This window comes from Papio anubis, chromosome 15 (genome assembly GCF_008728515.1).
Source record: "Papio anubis isolate 15944 chromosome 15, Panubis1.0, whole genome shotgun sequence".
Classification (NCBI taxonomy): Eukaryota; Metazoa; Chordata; class Mammalia; order Primates; family Cercopithecidae; genus Papio; species Papio anubis.
This window is the reverse complement of record NC_044990.1, coordinates 14615421-14631932: the sequence shown is the minus strand read 5'-3', so window position 1 is coordinate 14631932 and position 16512 is coordinate 14615421. Positions and strand designations below refer to the sequence as shown.

General features: G+C 38.3%; 1 protein-coding gene across 6 annotated transcripts in view; it reads left to right on the top strand.

The window, feature by feature from the left end:
* DCLK1 (doublecortin like kinase 1) overlaps positions 1-16512 on the top strand; it is a 353771-nt gene that overhangs the window by 262550 nt on the left and 74709 nt on the right. For 3 of the 6 annotated variants that reach the window (XM_017951175.3, XM_009191765.4, XM_009191764.4), the window contains exon 6: positions 4767-4861. In XM_017951175.3, coding sequence (XP_017806664.1) covers positions 4767-4861 — 95 coding nt within the window. Of the gene's footprint in view, positions 1-3444; positions 3851-4766; positions 4862-8879; positions 13798-16512 lie in introns of those variants that run through there. The other 3 variants (XM_003913761.5, XM_003913762.5, XM_017951176.3) reach the window with 2 other exon arrangements.

The window sequence follows — 16512 nt, the reverse complement described above, 5'->3', positions numbered from 1 at the left end:
ATATGTATACTTGTGCCATGTTGGTCTGCTGCACCCATCAACTCGTCATTTACATCAGGTATAACTCCCAGTGCAATCCCTCCCCCCTCCCCCCTCCCCATGATAGGCCCCGGTGTGTGATGTTCCCCTTCCTGAGTCCAAGTATTGTTCGGCCCTGCTTGGCTGTTTAACAACAACCATATTAGTTTAATTGTTCCCATTCAAGATAAAGAATTGTTTAATAAGGGCCTCTGAAAAATAATGCCATTTTAAGTTGAATTTTAATAAGTTCTATTAAATAAGAAACGAAGCCTTGTTATTGGCACTTAGAGACTTCTGGTATTACAGAGCAAAAACCAAGTGAACTCAGTGCATGTGTCAAACTTATTTATGAAAGAAAATTATTTATCCCAGCAGTGATTCAACAAGAAGGTGTGTAATGCTTTCTGGATGTCAAGAACCATTTTAAGAAGTTGCTGATGCTCTTCTGCACGGCCAAGAGGAAGAGTCTGAACAGAGCTCTGACCCTAAGAATACAGGCTGTTCCCAATGTTCAGACAAGTTGTGTTCCAAAAACATTTGATTGTAAATGACTTGTCTGGCACTTGAGTTTCATTTTTCTAGAGATGGCAATGCAAATAGAAGCACTGAGCCCAGTGGTTTTATTAGGTTGGTGCAAAAGTAATTGCAGTTTTTGCTTTACTTTTAATGGCAAAAACCACTTTTACTATTGCAACAACCTTACCTAAAGGAGGCAGATCCAAGGGTCCCGGCGGTAGAGAGAGAAGCCTAGGCATCCTTAGCCCTACAGACGCGAGGAGGGTTCTGGACATGCCTTGAGGTGCCAGGACCGGCCACTCATAGGAAAAGTGCGAAGTTTTTTGAGTAAGACCTAAATGAAATCCAGTTTTAGCTCTGCCATCTTCCAGCTGTTTGTCTTTGGACAAGTTACGCCACTAAACCTGTTTCTTCATCTAAAACAGAAAACATTGTACCAACTTACATGGCAGAACTGGTGTCACCTAAGGTGCTTCCGTTCAAAGTGTCCAAACTCTCTGTGTCCTTGCAACCATGCTGCCTTTTGGCCTTAATCTTCTACAGCCGATCAATTACCAAGTTCTATAGTTTTTACCTCTTACATTTCTCTGGAATGTTTCCATTTACCGCCACCCCATGGCACTACCCTAGATCAGCCACGTCAGCATCTCTACCGTAGGACCCTTAAATGTGCCCCACTCTCTCCTACCTTGACGTTCTCCTTGCACCCAGTATTGTTTCCCTGTAATCCACTCTTGACAGGGCAAGAGCTCTGGAGAGCATTTTCAAATGCAAGCCTGATCCTGCGACTCCTGCTTAAAATCTTTTTTGTTTTTGTTTTTATTGTTTTGTTTTGTTTTGTTTTTGCTTCTCATTGCCCTTTGGATAAAAACCAAACTCCTTAACATGAATTTTAAAGCCCTGCTCACTATGTGACCCCTGCCTCCATCTCATTCCTGAAACTCCTCCCCCTCCCACTGCACATACTTGCTGTACTAACTTATTTAAATCTCTTCAATGCACCACACTGGCCTCCTTTCTTGCATCCAGCCCTGAAACAGGGGATCCCTGGGCTGAGGACACTTTTCCTTCATTGTGCCCTTCCTGCTTCACCAGGCTAACTCCTGTATCCACTGCCCTCTATGAAGGGCATAGGCCAACTCTGACTCTGTTGGTTATTAGGATTCCAGTTGCAACACCCAATACTTCTGTTGATGGCTGTTGTGATACCTTGGCTCTTGTCTTCTTAGTTTAGAAGAATTTAAACAAGAGACATACAGCCAAGGAGATGCAGCAGAGAGTCATTCATTGCAAAAGAAAAAGAGTATTTTGAAAGTTAGATGCAGAATGAACAGTATACCCTGAGAGAGTTCAGGGTGAGCTGCTTGTAAGGGTGAGGCAGTGTTGATTATTGCTGGAGAAACCCCCTTTATGAGAGTCTTACATGATAATTCATAAGGAGATGGGAAGAGGTGTTGCTAGTAAGCATGTTCTGGGTGGTCCTCTGGGTGCACATGCGCTGTAGCTGTACGTGCATGTTCATATATCATGTGTCTCATTAGCATCTTAAATCTCCACCCAGGGGTGTGTTTTTTACTATAAATGAGCAAAGGGTCAGTTTGATGACAATTAAAATCAAAATGCACATGCTCTAGAGAAGGGACAGTCCCTCCTGAAGATGGCTTTCCTTACATGAGCTCAATTACAATGCGAATGCCAAGGCTTATTGTATTGGCTGTGAGGTCACCACCACTGCTGCATCCCAAGAACATGGTCACTTCCTTGACTATCCTGCCTCACTTCCCCTCTCAAAATACTTTATTGTAATTACTAGCTTAGTTCTCTGATTTACCTGTAGGCTAAAGGGCTGACACAGTAAGGCAAGGTAGTAGTAAGAGTGCAGGTTTTGAACTGCCTGGGTTAGATTTTGCTCCATATTTGTTTGTCAAATGACTCATCATCTGTAAGCCTCAATTTCCTCACCTGTAAAATGGGTGGAAATGATACTGCCAATCTTACAGAGTTATTGTGTGAGTTAAATGATGTAATATACATACATGCTGATGCATATAGATGCATATATGTGCATATATAAAAGGTTTAAGTGCATTGACTGGTGCATAAAAATGCCTTCAATAAACTGAGATACACATATAATGGGTACTTACTAAATATGTACAGACTTTTATTGTTTTGTTTTGTTTTTTAAAGCAAAGTATTCGTGAGACTGTTTTCTTGTGAGTCCTTTGTCTCTCTTTCTTAATTTTCCATTAGCTGGGTAAGATCAGAGTCTCAAAGTAAAAAGTGTTAACACTGTGTTTGCTTCCCTATTTGCTCATTTTTTCTGCCAATCTATGTAGCCTTCAGGTATGACATAAAGATGTGCAGTAGAATGCGGGTGGGCAAAGAAAATATATTCATAAAATGTGTTCTCCAGCCATCCAGTAAGGCATCCCTTCCTTACTAGTTGTAGGCTCTGCTTCTGCCATTGTCTTTAATCCTTGCCTATTTCTGAGCCCCTTCCTTAGAAGCTACTGGCTGAGGAAGTCTAATGTGATGAGGTCCGAGCGTGAAGTTCACTCAGCAAAGACAGGAGAGTGGCATGCAAGCAAATTAAAGCATTCTTAGCTTTCCAGTTCACTCTCTCTGCAAAAAAAAAGCAAAAAACAAACAAACAAAAAAAAGCATACATAGCTTTTTAGGCTTCTATTTTTAGGAGTTGCCAAATACATTTCAAAAGCAAAACTACAAATTAATGCAGCATGGGGTATGTGACATTTTTTAAGGTCTTCGGAGGAGATGACAAAACAAGGAGCTTCCCACTTTCCAGGGTTGTAAGTTTTTGGGAAAAATCAATAAACATCCTACCTTGCCACTGAATTGTGTGAGGGTTTCCGGATTACCTGGTAGTCACCAGGCTTTAGAAGAGTTATTGTCATTTCGATTTCCAAATGAGTCACTGGATCTCTTGCCCCCAGGGCCACTTCATTATGATTCAGTGCAAAGTACTGACAGCACCGGGGCTTCCGGGAGGGAGTGGTGTCAGGGTGGGGGTTGCTGTTGGCAAGAGGCTTAATTGACACCTTTGATGTAGCCTAAGACAGAACCTGCACCTCCCACTGCTGCTTGGGAGACGTCAGCTTTACGCAGAAAAGGCATCTGCTGATGAATCCTGCATCTCATTCAGCCTGCTCTGGGAGCAGCCTTAGCCATCCTTAAACTCATCCAACCAATTCCCGTTTCCGCGGGTGCTTGGCTTAGTGCTGAGACGGGATTCTGCCCTTGGTATTCAGGTCCAACACTAAGACTGTGTCCATGTTAGAACTCATAGAAGGTAAGTGAAATGCATTGCTGCTCTCCCTTGTGGAAAGCGTTTATTTTGCACCCTCAAGAATCTATGTGTCTCCTGGTTAATTCTACTTCACTGACTGTGGGGCTGTAATGTTCTCCTTTTTACAGGTAAAATAGAGGCGACCTGATACATCTTTATAAAACCATGTCTTTAAGTGTTTCATTCTGTTGTCAGAGATGATGTTACTTAGAGAAAAGAATTGCTTACTTGAGTTCTGTGGCTTTAGTTCAGTTTAGTGCAAATATGCATAAAACTCTTGAGAATTGGGTAGAATTCCAGTGATTTGAACTTGTTAGCAGTTTTTCTTTTCAAAGGCAGCAAAGAGAAACTGTGAGGAGTTTCTCAGCGTCTGTGGCCAGTGACTGTCCTGTTCAAGTCAGGTCCATCACAATCAGGCTGGGGGGATGGACAAGACACAGGTGGATGCAGGACATTTTTCTAGAAGTGGGTTATTAATTATACAAATACAGTGATCTATTTATCAGGTCATTGGAATGTCACTGGTGATCTGTGCTTATATTTATTCCTGCTGGGTAGTACTAGGTAGCTAAACTGAAGAGTTAAGAATGAACCTCATTGAAAATGTCTCAGGACCATACATTCGTAAAGTCCCTGCTGGCACAGTTAAAGGCATCATTAATGCATTCATCAGGAAAGTTATGAAAGGTACATCTTAAAAAATAATTCTGTAACCTACTGCTCTGTGAAACACAGGATTTGCAAAACTGTGACTCTCTGAAGGCTACTTCCCAAAGCTCTTCCTCAATGTACACATGGAAGGGTGTCTAGAGTTCTAGTACACAGCTCTCTATATAATTGTTTATTTCCTGGAGATGATTTGTCATGAAAATTATTTAACGTGCCATTTTTCTCTGTGTGTGATTCTTTGTATTTCTAGTTAATGGAACCCCTGGTAGTCAGCTCTCTACTCCGCGCTCAGGCAAGTCGCCAAGCCCATCACCCACCAGCCCAGGAAGCCTGCGGAAGCAGAGGGTAAGGAAATAAGCAAGCTGCTTGTTTCAGACTTGTCTCAGCCTTGGTGCAGAGTGGTACAGGTGCCAGCAAATTGTGCTGCTCGTCTCTAAGTGATATCTAAGCTAGAACAGGAGGTGACCAATGGGGAGTTGCTTATTGCTGTGGTTTAGCTAGAACTCAGGGCTTTTAGCTTCTCTGTAACCTTGTCCAAATCTTAACTCAGAAGAATGCACCTTTGCTACTTCACTTTTACACACTCCTCTTTTTGTTCTGACTGCACAGGCTTTATTAGCACTAGTTTATAAGCCTTCTTAGTTGTGATGAGTTTGATTAGATGTCACCATTAAGGGAAAGAAGAAGTGCTGTGAATGGAGGGGAGGGCTCTAGTGGAAAATTGCTTATGGTACAGATGGGGCCCCGGAGCAGCAGAGGGTCCATGAGGCAGGGGATGGGAACCTATGACATGTGCTTTTGTGGATGAAACCCACATTGAGCACCTTTTCATCACTACTTGCATTTATGGGCAATTTGGCTGAGCTTGGAGACCACAGTGAAAAAGTTACTGGAAACTGTTAGCTTCTCCATGCTAAGGAGGAGGGTGAGAGTTAGCGCTTCTTTCAGGTTGGAGAGACTACTGTTCTTATCCTGTCACAACCTGTACTGTTTGTCTTTTCCAGTAATACCAAGGCAAAAATAAAAGTAGTGGGAAGGAGGCAAAAGGGGAGGTATAATGCCAAAAACGGAAGGTCCTTTATGGTCCTGATTTCAGATGCGAGGTCGGGGGAATGTACGCTTCTGGGAGGTTTCATGATGGTGCTCACCGAACACTTTAATAAGCGAGGACTCCTTGCAGTCTACTGCACTCAAATGCTAGATTCTTGAGTTTGGTTTCTTTTAATATGTGTTTTAAAATAAAACTTCTGCCGGGCGTGGTGGCTCAAGCCTGTAATCCCAGCACTTTGGGAGGCCGAGACGGGCGGATCACGAGGTCAGGAGATCGAGACCATCCTGGCTTACACAGTGAAACCCCGTCTCTACTAAAAAAATACAAAAAACTAGCCAGGCGAGGTGGCGGGCGCCTGTAGTCCCAGCTACTCAGGAGGCTGAGGCAGGAGAATGGCGTAAACCCGGGAGGCGGAGCTTGCAGTGAGCTGAGATCCGGCCACTGCACTCCAGCCTGGGCGACAGAGTAAGACTCCGTCTCAAAAAATAAAAATAAAAATAAAAATAAATAAAACTTCTGAGTTCCATAAAATTAGGTGTCATCAAGGATGGAAGGCCCTCTCTTCAAGATTTCTGCACAGGTTGTGTCTTTAGGCTCCCAGACGTCTAAGAGTGTGGGGCGGGGAGATTCATTTGGTCCCTAGCTCCTTTGGAGCCTGTTGCACCAAATATCAAGTTTGGTTATCTTTCGCCACTGATTCACCTGGCATCAGGTGGAGCTTGTTTTGAGTGTTTGATGAAGCCTGGGATCTGATGCCAGCTTGTCCACTAAATGGCCATGGTATCTTAGATAAGCCTATTATCTTTTCTGGGTCTCCGTTGGAAACACAAAACAAAACAAGGAGGCTCTTTCCAGATAGAAAGTCTAATACTTCTGTTCTACTTCCATTTGAGTGTTTTCACTATGGTTTTTTCTTGGCCACAGTCTAATTTGGGATTTTAAGGTGTTGGAATCATTCGCGAAAAACTCAAAGAATTGGCCAAATTTATTTACTCTCCTAAAGGCCTGTCCTTGAGTGGAGGAAAAGCTGGTCAGTCATTCTTTTCTTGTAAACATCACGCAGTGAGGCATCAACCTATAGGGACCGCCATTAGATACAGAGCAGGAAGGGCCCTCTTTCTGAGAACATTCTCTCTCTTAGAGTGTATGCTTTCTAGAGGACACCTAGCATAGAAATCCCTCTTTATACTTTGAGCTAATTGAACTCAGATTAAGGATTTATTGGTGTCACTTATGCTTAGTTGTTGAGATTAAGAGTGATTGGGAATTCCCACTGCTGATGGGAGCTTCTCTCCCTGCTCGTTTATTGAAGAGACTTCCATCGTAGGGATGTAAAGCTATGCTCAGATGTCCCTTTCTTGGCGGAATGGGGCTAGAATTCGCTTCTTCTGCTTTCTGTATTTCCACTTTAGTATGATTTTGTCCAATTGAGGCAGAAAATTTCCATTCAGCTCTGTGGCTATTGGCTTATATAATTAACATTTCCTGTACTTGGGGAATGATTATAAGATATGGCTGTCTTATAGATTCTTCATTTTACCATTTAAATGATCAGTGCAAACACCATACTTGAGAGAAAAAAAAATCCCATTTGTTTTAGGAGGACAAAGGGTTTATACCATCTGAAAACACTTATTGAGCACATGTTGTGAGGCAGGGCACTGGATATATTCTAAGATGGTTCCATATCCAGGCTTTTGAATTTGGGCCATAAATGAACGTCCGCATCCATGTGCTGTGTCAGTGTATGAAGACATTCCCAGCTGCTTTAGCCAGAGGAGCTTTCATCTTAGCATGTAGGCAACTGCATCAAATAATCCCTCCCAGTTAAAATGGGCCTAGAAGATCCCTAAAAACTAATCCTGTTTCAAATTTGGTTAATGGTCTTCTCAAATGGTTGGCTATACTCCTATGCAGGAAATACTGACATAAGTGAAAGATGGCATGTGCTAAAAGAAGACACTTCAAAGAATAAATTAACTCTTTTTACTGCAGATTGGAAAACAGTAGCTACTTCTATTTTTTCCTTCTGTGTTGCCTAGCAACATAGCCAAGAAAATGAGTTGACTACCCTCACCCCAACACACACACACACACACACATGCACGCGCACACACCTTGCCCCCATTTTAAAAATACAGGAACATAAGGTGTTTTTTCAGAAGGAAGGTTGAGACATTTGACTGGTTTCTTTACAAATAAGAAAATCTAGTTTTTACTTATATTAGTTACAAAATTTAATTACCTTTTTTTCTTCTGTTAAAATCACATTTTTATGTTACCTCTCTTGACATTTTGGAATAGTCTTATACAATGAAAAACCTGCATGCCAGACATTTCTCTTCATAAGCATATTCGTGGCAATGTACCAAGTAACCTATTTTTCCGAAGCAGAGTTATTTAAGTTGCTGTCTACAGGCGTTTGACTGGTCACAGAAGCAGAGCCTGGAGACTCTTTTCCCACTCATGAACTTTTTTTGGTCCCATTTCTTAATCCATCAGGAAGAAATGTGTTGTGTTATGTAGGCTGAATGAAGCTCCCCATTATACTCCCACATCACTGACTTTTGTAGATTATCTGATCAGTCAGATGATGTGAGGAGTGGGTGGTACAAAACAGGAGAAAAGCCAACTCTAGACGCTCTCTGCAGATCTGAGCTGGTTGCCTGGCTACCAATTGAGATCTAGTAGCAGGAAGGGGAGGGAGGAAAAGAGAGAGGAGGTGATGAGTGAGTGGTCTGTTGGAGAACAGGGAAAGAACATTGGGAAGAGATTTGGGGTGAGGTGGGTTAATTTTGCACTCTTTCTGTCGTCCAAACATAATATTTTGAGAAAGCAATGCCTTCTTGGGTTTTATGCTACATGCAACTACAACATTTGAGTTGCTGCTCTGGGACCAGAATTTGCTGAATGCCATCTGAGCCTCCTTATAAATTATTTTATCTTGAGGTAAGCATGTTCCTTTTCTACCAAGAATGGGAAGGAAATGGTCAAGGAAGAATTGCCTAGTCACACAGTAGTGGAGGTGACCTTCACAGACCTCAGGGGCTATGCAACTCAACGAGCATCAAGGAAGGTGAAAGATTATGAATAGACCAAGAGGCATTTTCTTGCTAATAAGGTGAAACCAGCACCATTTTGTTTATTTAGACAGTTTCTCTGTTATTATCTTTCCTCCTACTCCAAGTTGGTGACTTGAAAAGGTCAATAATATTAGAAACCGGGGATGCCCATTCAGTGTTGCTCCCACGAGAGCCACAGGGCACCCAAGAAAGTTGAGTAAACAAATCTATACCGCCCTTCATCTTGCAGGACCTGTACCGCCCCCTCTCTTCGGATGACTTGGATTCAGTAGGAGACTCAGTGTAAAAGAAACAATGGAGCAATGTATATGGTTTGTGATTGGGTGAAGGTTTCACATTTCCTAAGCAAAAGTCTAACAGCAAAATACACAAAAGAGTTTTGCATACCTTGAAATGATAAAAGACCAAATCATATGAAAGTAAATATGTAGGCATTTTATATTCATGATGTTCAACCTTGAAATTGAAAGATTTTAAAAAATATCTCCCACATTGATTTGATTGGGGAGAATCTGAACACAAAATGCTGAGATTTTTGTGCAGCGCCTGGCTCTAGATGAATTTCATTTACGGACCCAATATTGAGTACGAGAACACACTAATCGTGTGGCAATATAGAGCCAGAATTTCTGTAGATGGAGTTTTCTTCTTAATTATAAGTAGGCAGAGAGATATAATTTTTCTGTACTTTCTGCAAAGCATATTAAAATGGCACTAGTAGGCATATTTTTTCTTAAGGTTATGTTGTTTTTTAAAATTTGAATTGCTGGTTTTTAGAGGTATTTTTATTGCAAAATAATAAAAATGCTTGGGTAGATTTTTTTCTCCCTAGACAGTAGAAAAAGCTACTTATTGTTTTGTGGGTTAGTATATTTGAGAGAAAAAGAAAAATTATGACAAGGACACATCTCATAAAGACTCTAAAATTAGGCGTTAGGAACTTTCCTTGTTTTTGTTGTCAAGTAAATTTTATTTTTTAAAGTTATTTTAGTAGAAACAGTGTAAATTTAGCTTAAGCTATATGCCAACATGAAGAACTTGGCCAATGGCATTGCTATAGATTGTATAATTTTTTCTTACAATCATATACATAATTTTTTAAATGTGTAAAAACTAAAGCTGGGAATTTTTTTTTTTTTTCATACAGACCTAAAAAAAATTGTATCTGGACTTTTTCCAGGAAATCCATTTGAAAAGCAAGATTCACTTAAATGGTGCTGTATAAATCAGCCCTAGAGTATCCAAATCTCCACTCTGAAAAATTCTCAATCTTGCTGGTGTTTTGGAAATTTTCATATGCAAAACTCCTTTTGTGTTAAACCAATTAAGTCTATGATTATAACCCATTGTTAAACATTAACCTACTAATTCTGCTCTTCTAGTCCTCTATTTTTAAAAATTATAGTCAGCTTTGCTTAAACATAAAATAATTATTTTAAGTCTGAATGTTAAAAATTAATTTAATATGTATAGTCTATTGTATTTAAGCCATATCCTAGCGGTCATTTACTTTTACTAGTTCAAACACTAACAATTTAAGACTTGTGAAGCATGGTTTTGATAATTCTCCGGGCTTGACATATCTCAGTAGGTGACAAATTAAAAATGTTTGATGCCATTTCGAGGCTTTTACATGATTGTTTTTCAAATTTTACTTGAAAACAATTTTCAAATGTTTGATTCAAGATGGAGAGAAATTCAGTTGTCACACGCTGTTTTAAATGTTATTGATTTATCTCCCTGATAAATTGTTCAACTAGCAAATTTTACCATCTGGTTTATAGTTACATATGTTACCATCTCACTTTACAAGTGAATAAAATATTCCAACCAAAAGAAGAAGAAGAAGAAAAAACATCCAGGCAATCTAACAGCATTTGAAAACTTAGCCCTATAATAATTAGTGCCTCATTATGCTGTCTGTTGGAGAGAAAGACATTTCTCTGGCAGGTTATTCAAGAGCTGCAAACTGAACCATTCCATCTTGAAAGAACAGTTCATAATAATACCTGTTCCAGGCTTCAGGTTTTAAAACTGTTTCCAATAGAAATGACCAGAGACTCCTGCTGAGATCAAAAGGCTGCTTTGTTTTAGCTGAAACAGTAAACATCTGTGAGGTTGCCTATGCTGGTGTCTGTTTTAGTTATGTCTTTGTAAAATGCATTACTTAATACAGTTGAGTCCATAAAAGATTAGTATGTATTTGACTAAATTGCCAAAAATGCAAAGAAAGCAGTGGAACAGTTACTTTAAATCTGGTGGGGTCAGATGGTCCAGAACAAAAATAAATTCCAATAATTTTAACTTCCCTGCACTGTCAATCTTATGGACAACTACTTCTAGAAAGGTCCAATAAATGCTATTTGTTCTAAGTGGTAGATATTGCCAATTGATATAGAACCCATGGCTTTGTTTAGACAGGGCAAAAAGAAACTGAACTTGTACTAATTGCCGATAGATATCATGGCCAACTTTCCATTCAAGCAGTTCCAAGGGAAGTGCTTTCCACAGCATTTAATCTCTTGAACATATGACTTCTATTAAAGGACTGTTCAGGGGCTATATATATCATTTACTTTTTGAAAGTAAAGTCCCTCAGAGATTGAAACAGCACACCATTTATAGTCTTTGAGATCTCTTTTTTATGCAAAACATAATTCTATTAAACTAAAGCAGAAATAAAAAATTCTTAGCAACAAACCAGAAGTTTTCAGTTCATTGGTGGAACAGAATTGGTGATTTATAGGCGCTTATGATTGACTTACTTATAGAATTCTTTATAAAAAAAATTCGGCAATGAATTTTTAAATTGTTCTACTGAGCAGGGAGCACTTCAGCAATAGCCATGCAGTTTTGTCCTAATGATAATCCTAAATGTGCTCTGAAGACATCGTGCTGTAGTTCAAAGTTCGATACTTTTTCACTTGCTCTCACTTCTTTCTTAGACGTAGACATTGTAGAAAAAGATATTAGGAATATTTCCCTGCTTTCAGCATTTTAGAAGTGCAAAACTTAAAAATATATAAAGTGTGAGGTTCAGTGTGAACTCAAAAGACTATAGTTCTGAAAGCCACATGGTGTGTTTTGTCTTATTTAATCATCTAGGCAGGGGGAAAAATCTACACTGTTTCCGTACTGCCATAGAATTTTAAGAAGTGTCAGGTTCTCTCATTTGTATACATCCCTGTGCACATATATTGGCTCATCTAAATATTAAGAATCCAAAAAACATTTTCTAAAACCGTTTGAACCAGCACTAACGTACTATATATGTACCGTACATAACCAGCTGTGGAATTTCCAACACATGCCCTGAAGATCTGTACATGATTGGACTCTTTCTTTCTTTCTTTCTTTCTTTCTTTCTTTCTTTCTTTCTTTCTTTCTTTCTTTCTTTCTTTCTTTCTTTCTTTCCTTTTTAAACTTAAAAACAATGAAATGTGCAAGTCAGATTTCTTAATGGAAGTAAATGAAGATATAGAATAATATTCCTGAAAATTCCACATATTTTAATTCTTAGACTGCTAAATTTTTCATATGTGGCCATATATCTATACAGGTGTTTGGGTGTTTATGTAAATTTGCCAGGCTTGGTGTGTATGTGGGTATGCTTCTGTAAGTATCTGTGTATGTGTATAAACCATCAATAGTAAAGTATAGTATTTGTGATACAGCCTTATAAGTGACTGGCTCTTGTGGAATTATACATAAAATCTTCATGTCATAAAGTGTTACTCTGTGACATACTAGTTGGGACATGTTTAAGTTAAAAAACAGTTTGCTCAACTAGTATGGCAAATGGTTCCAAATATTCAGATGTACTGATTTATCAAAAAAATTGAAATTCAGCCAAATCCAACACTGTGTTAACTATTAAATATAAGTAACATTAATGTTTATATTCATTTATCTTTGTGTTCAATTATTAACAAGATTGAATACTATGACTGACTTTTTTTTATTGTGTGTTTATGGATGACTTGTAGTGGTTGTCAGTCACTATACACTAAAAAAATGAAACCCTGATACAGTTGCAGATTGTCAAGTATAATGTTGGAACATAAATAGAAGAGAATCCAGAGTATATTTGATATGAAGTAAGTTTAATAACAAAGCCAGATAACCTGTAAGGCGATCCTGTATGTTCTTTCAAAACTCTAACCTGTTGACAAATTATGAATATACTTGCTGTATGTGTGTATATATCTACATAAATATATACACACTTGAAAATGTTAATTGGATGAATTTACTATATATGCATACATTTGCTCATTTATGCATAGTTGCATTAGCCTTGCTAGCATCGTTATTTGTGCATGTTAGTGATAACTGTCTTTGATTGAAATATCCCACAGAGGCATAGTGTGAAAATTAGAGATATATTGAATTCAATATACCAATTGCCTGATATAGTGTGTTGTACTGTCAGTTGAAAAATATTTGTAATTTTGTGCCTGTTACGCATGTGGAAAAAAGAGGAAATCAGAGGTCCTCACTATAATTTTTAAGGGTGCATGACATACGATGTCTTTAAAATACGGTTCATTTTAGTAAAGATGATGGATAAATTCCAAGATAGTATAAATGATGCATGTAATACATGAATGTTTGTATTATATATGGCCACAAAATGTTTTTGAAGCCAGGGTAGTAGATATCTAAAGGTTATAGGCAAAGAAGTATGAAAGTTAACTTTCTTGTGATGTGTTTTTGAGGAGTTGATACTCATCAGTAAGCAAGGAATTGAGTTTATTTTTTCTAAGAACTCTTTACTTTGAAATATATTATGAATGTTGTAAATTTGGATAACATTTTTATAAAGAAGTTAGATACTTTCTGCTCACAGTTTCAGTTGATTGGATGTGTATTCTCTTAAAAAAAGCATTTGGTGTTAAAACATTGGACACAGCAATATATTTTTTAAATCCATCAACTGAGGCCATCAGCAGAGCTTTATAGAGCAAAGCATTGACAAAATGTTTCATTGAACTACCCAATTTTGAAAGTTCAATTACTTTGTGCTGTGGTTTCATTGCAAAATGTTGTACCTTGTGTTTCACACTGGACCATGTTATTCCTCTTGAAGTTAACTTTGTGACACTTACCACCTTAGAATAACTACATAATAAACAGGAAAAACTGCCTATGTTGTTCAGTGAGTTTCTTTCAGAAAACTTGATAAGTAGACGCTGCAATTGAAATGACCACGTGTGGGGTAAGGGTGACCTTCACAATCACGTGTATGGCATTCTTCTGTTGTAATTAGCATCAACAAGTGATATTTGAGAGACTACAGAATGGTACCACATAGCATCTGAAGTGTAAAATACTGACAGTAATATCAAAATAAGATTATCTGATGAAGAATTCTGTTTCAGGTAGTTGCATTAAAATCAGGACTCTACCTTCCTTTCAGGGTTGCCTTAAAGGATGAATTTGTCAGACATATTGATAACTCATTGAAAAGAAGAAATTAACATGCATTTTTAAAACCACTAGTGGTCTCCTAGGCTTGAAGGCATTTTTCCCAAGGTGATCTAACTTGTGGGGAAAAAAATGTGCATGTGTATGTGAGCATGTCTGTGTGTGTATTTATACAAGCTATTTCTTTTAAAATCACTGGATAAATATACAGTTTTAAAAATAAAGTTAATTAAAATAATGATAGTAAAATACTTGACTCTCTAATTCAGAATAAAAATCATACTATATTTCATTTATAAAAGGAAGATAGAAAAGGATGTTAAAGAGGATAGGAAATTCTGCTGACCGAGCTAGAAAAAATATATATATATATTTTTGAGACAGAGTCTTGCTCTGTCACCGAAGCTGGAGTGCAGTGGTGTGATCTTGGCTCACTGCAACCTCCGCCTTCTGGGTTCAAGTGGTTCTTGTGCCTCAGACTCCTGAGTAGCTAGAATTATAGGTGTGTACCACCACACGCAGCTGATTTTTGTATTTTTAGTAAAGACACGGTTTCACCGGGTTGGCCAGGCTGCTCTTGAACTCCTGACCTCAAGTGGTCCTCCCACCTTAGCTTCCCAAAGTGCTGGGATTACAGGTGTGAGCCACTGCGCCCAGATGAAAAAAATATTTAATATTACAATTACAATACAAGTTCCAAATTCTGGTTTTAAATCTAACATTTTCACTAGTTTTACTTTAATCTTCAAATTATATTTGCTTTAATTGGTTCTCTGTATTATTTCCTTGATGAATGTCCACAGCAATGATCACAGCAAAATGTAATCAGTGTCTGTAGCAATAATCATTGGAAGGAATGTTTCCAAATTTATAAATATTTCAAATTGTAGTTACAGTTTCTTAATATAACCAGAGTTTAGCATAAAATGTAGCAGGTGCCTAGAAGAGTAGTGAGCTCCCTTCATTACAGGTTGGGAATCCCATTTGAGGAGTAAATCATGGAGGGAATTATTCTATCCAAAGGAAATACAGTGGATGACTTCCTGGGCTGCTTCCAAACTACGATTTCATGAAGGGTGTAACTCATGAGAGGAGGCATGTGGCTACCAAATGGCACAGTCTCCTTGGGACAAATGGTTCAGATTATCAATTTATAGATCTTGGCTTATATGAGTATAGTGAATGGACAATTGAGGCCAGAAAAACTACCCAATACAATACAACAAACGGTATAGATCTAGTTGTAACTAAATGCATTTGTCTTTGAAATCTTGGCTCTCATAGTTTCACTAACATAGCCATAACACCGTTGTTTCCATTTGCATTTTCGCCTCCTTTCGGTAAACCAACTTCATGAGTAACAGTTCTCTAGTCTTTTGAAAAATTTATCCAAATCTTTATGATAAAGTTTTACATTTTTCAGTATTCATTCTTACTTATGCTCATGCTTATCTGTGCCATAAACTTTATTTAGGCTGCACGTACTACTATGAAGAGTGCAGACAAAGGAATTGGGAAAAAGCAGTTCCTTTGTGCCTTGTTTCAAATCGTGGAGCCTTATTAGTAATTGCAGAGTGATGCCTTCAACTTACTGTTCTATACCCACTTGGGAAATAAATAAATGTATGGCTTTTCTATATCATATAGAATCCTGTGAGTTTCAAGCCCTCTTCACCAAGATTATTATTTAATTTTGTTAGAGGTCCTCTTTAGAGCTTCAGTGCATCTAAAGTCAAGATCACCAAGACAACTGTTTGAGTGTGTTAAAAATGTATTGCTTGTGTGTCCTTTATAAGATTGATTCAGAAATCATATGCCAGTGATTACTTGATTTCTAAATTATTTTTAACCATTTTTCAAATCAGTATCAACTCAGTAAGGTAATAATTGTATGCCAAGATAAAATGTGAAGTGGAAATGGTGCAATTATCCAGCCAAAGCTAAAGTGTGGTGAGATTTTTCTACCTTGATTAGATCAGTTCTCTCAATTAGATATTTTCAAAATCTTCTTGCAGCGCGGACCCCAGCTGAGTGACAACGTTAATACAAATGGCAAGAGTAACTCACACCATTTAAAGTGAACTGTTTTCCACTACATCGTCATCAGATACATCTTGATAAAATGTGGTTAGAGTTGTTATGTCAGCTTTCTCGCTTACTTCAAAAAGTGTGATATGTTCTCCATCTGTTATATGATCCCAAGCTCAATAGCTACACTTAGGATGTGTTCTTACTTAGGGCAGTGCTTTTATGAAGGTGTGCCATAAAAGCATCCAGGTGCCAGCAACCTTTCCAAATGGTTCCCATTAAATCTGCTTGGAGGGGAGGGGGTGATGACATTTCAAATGTCACAACATTTCTCAGAGCAGCTAATTGCCCTAAATTCTGAAATAACTGTACATTTTGTACTGTACACCCAGATGCCTTGGAATTAG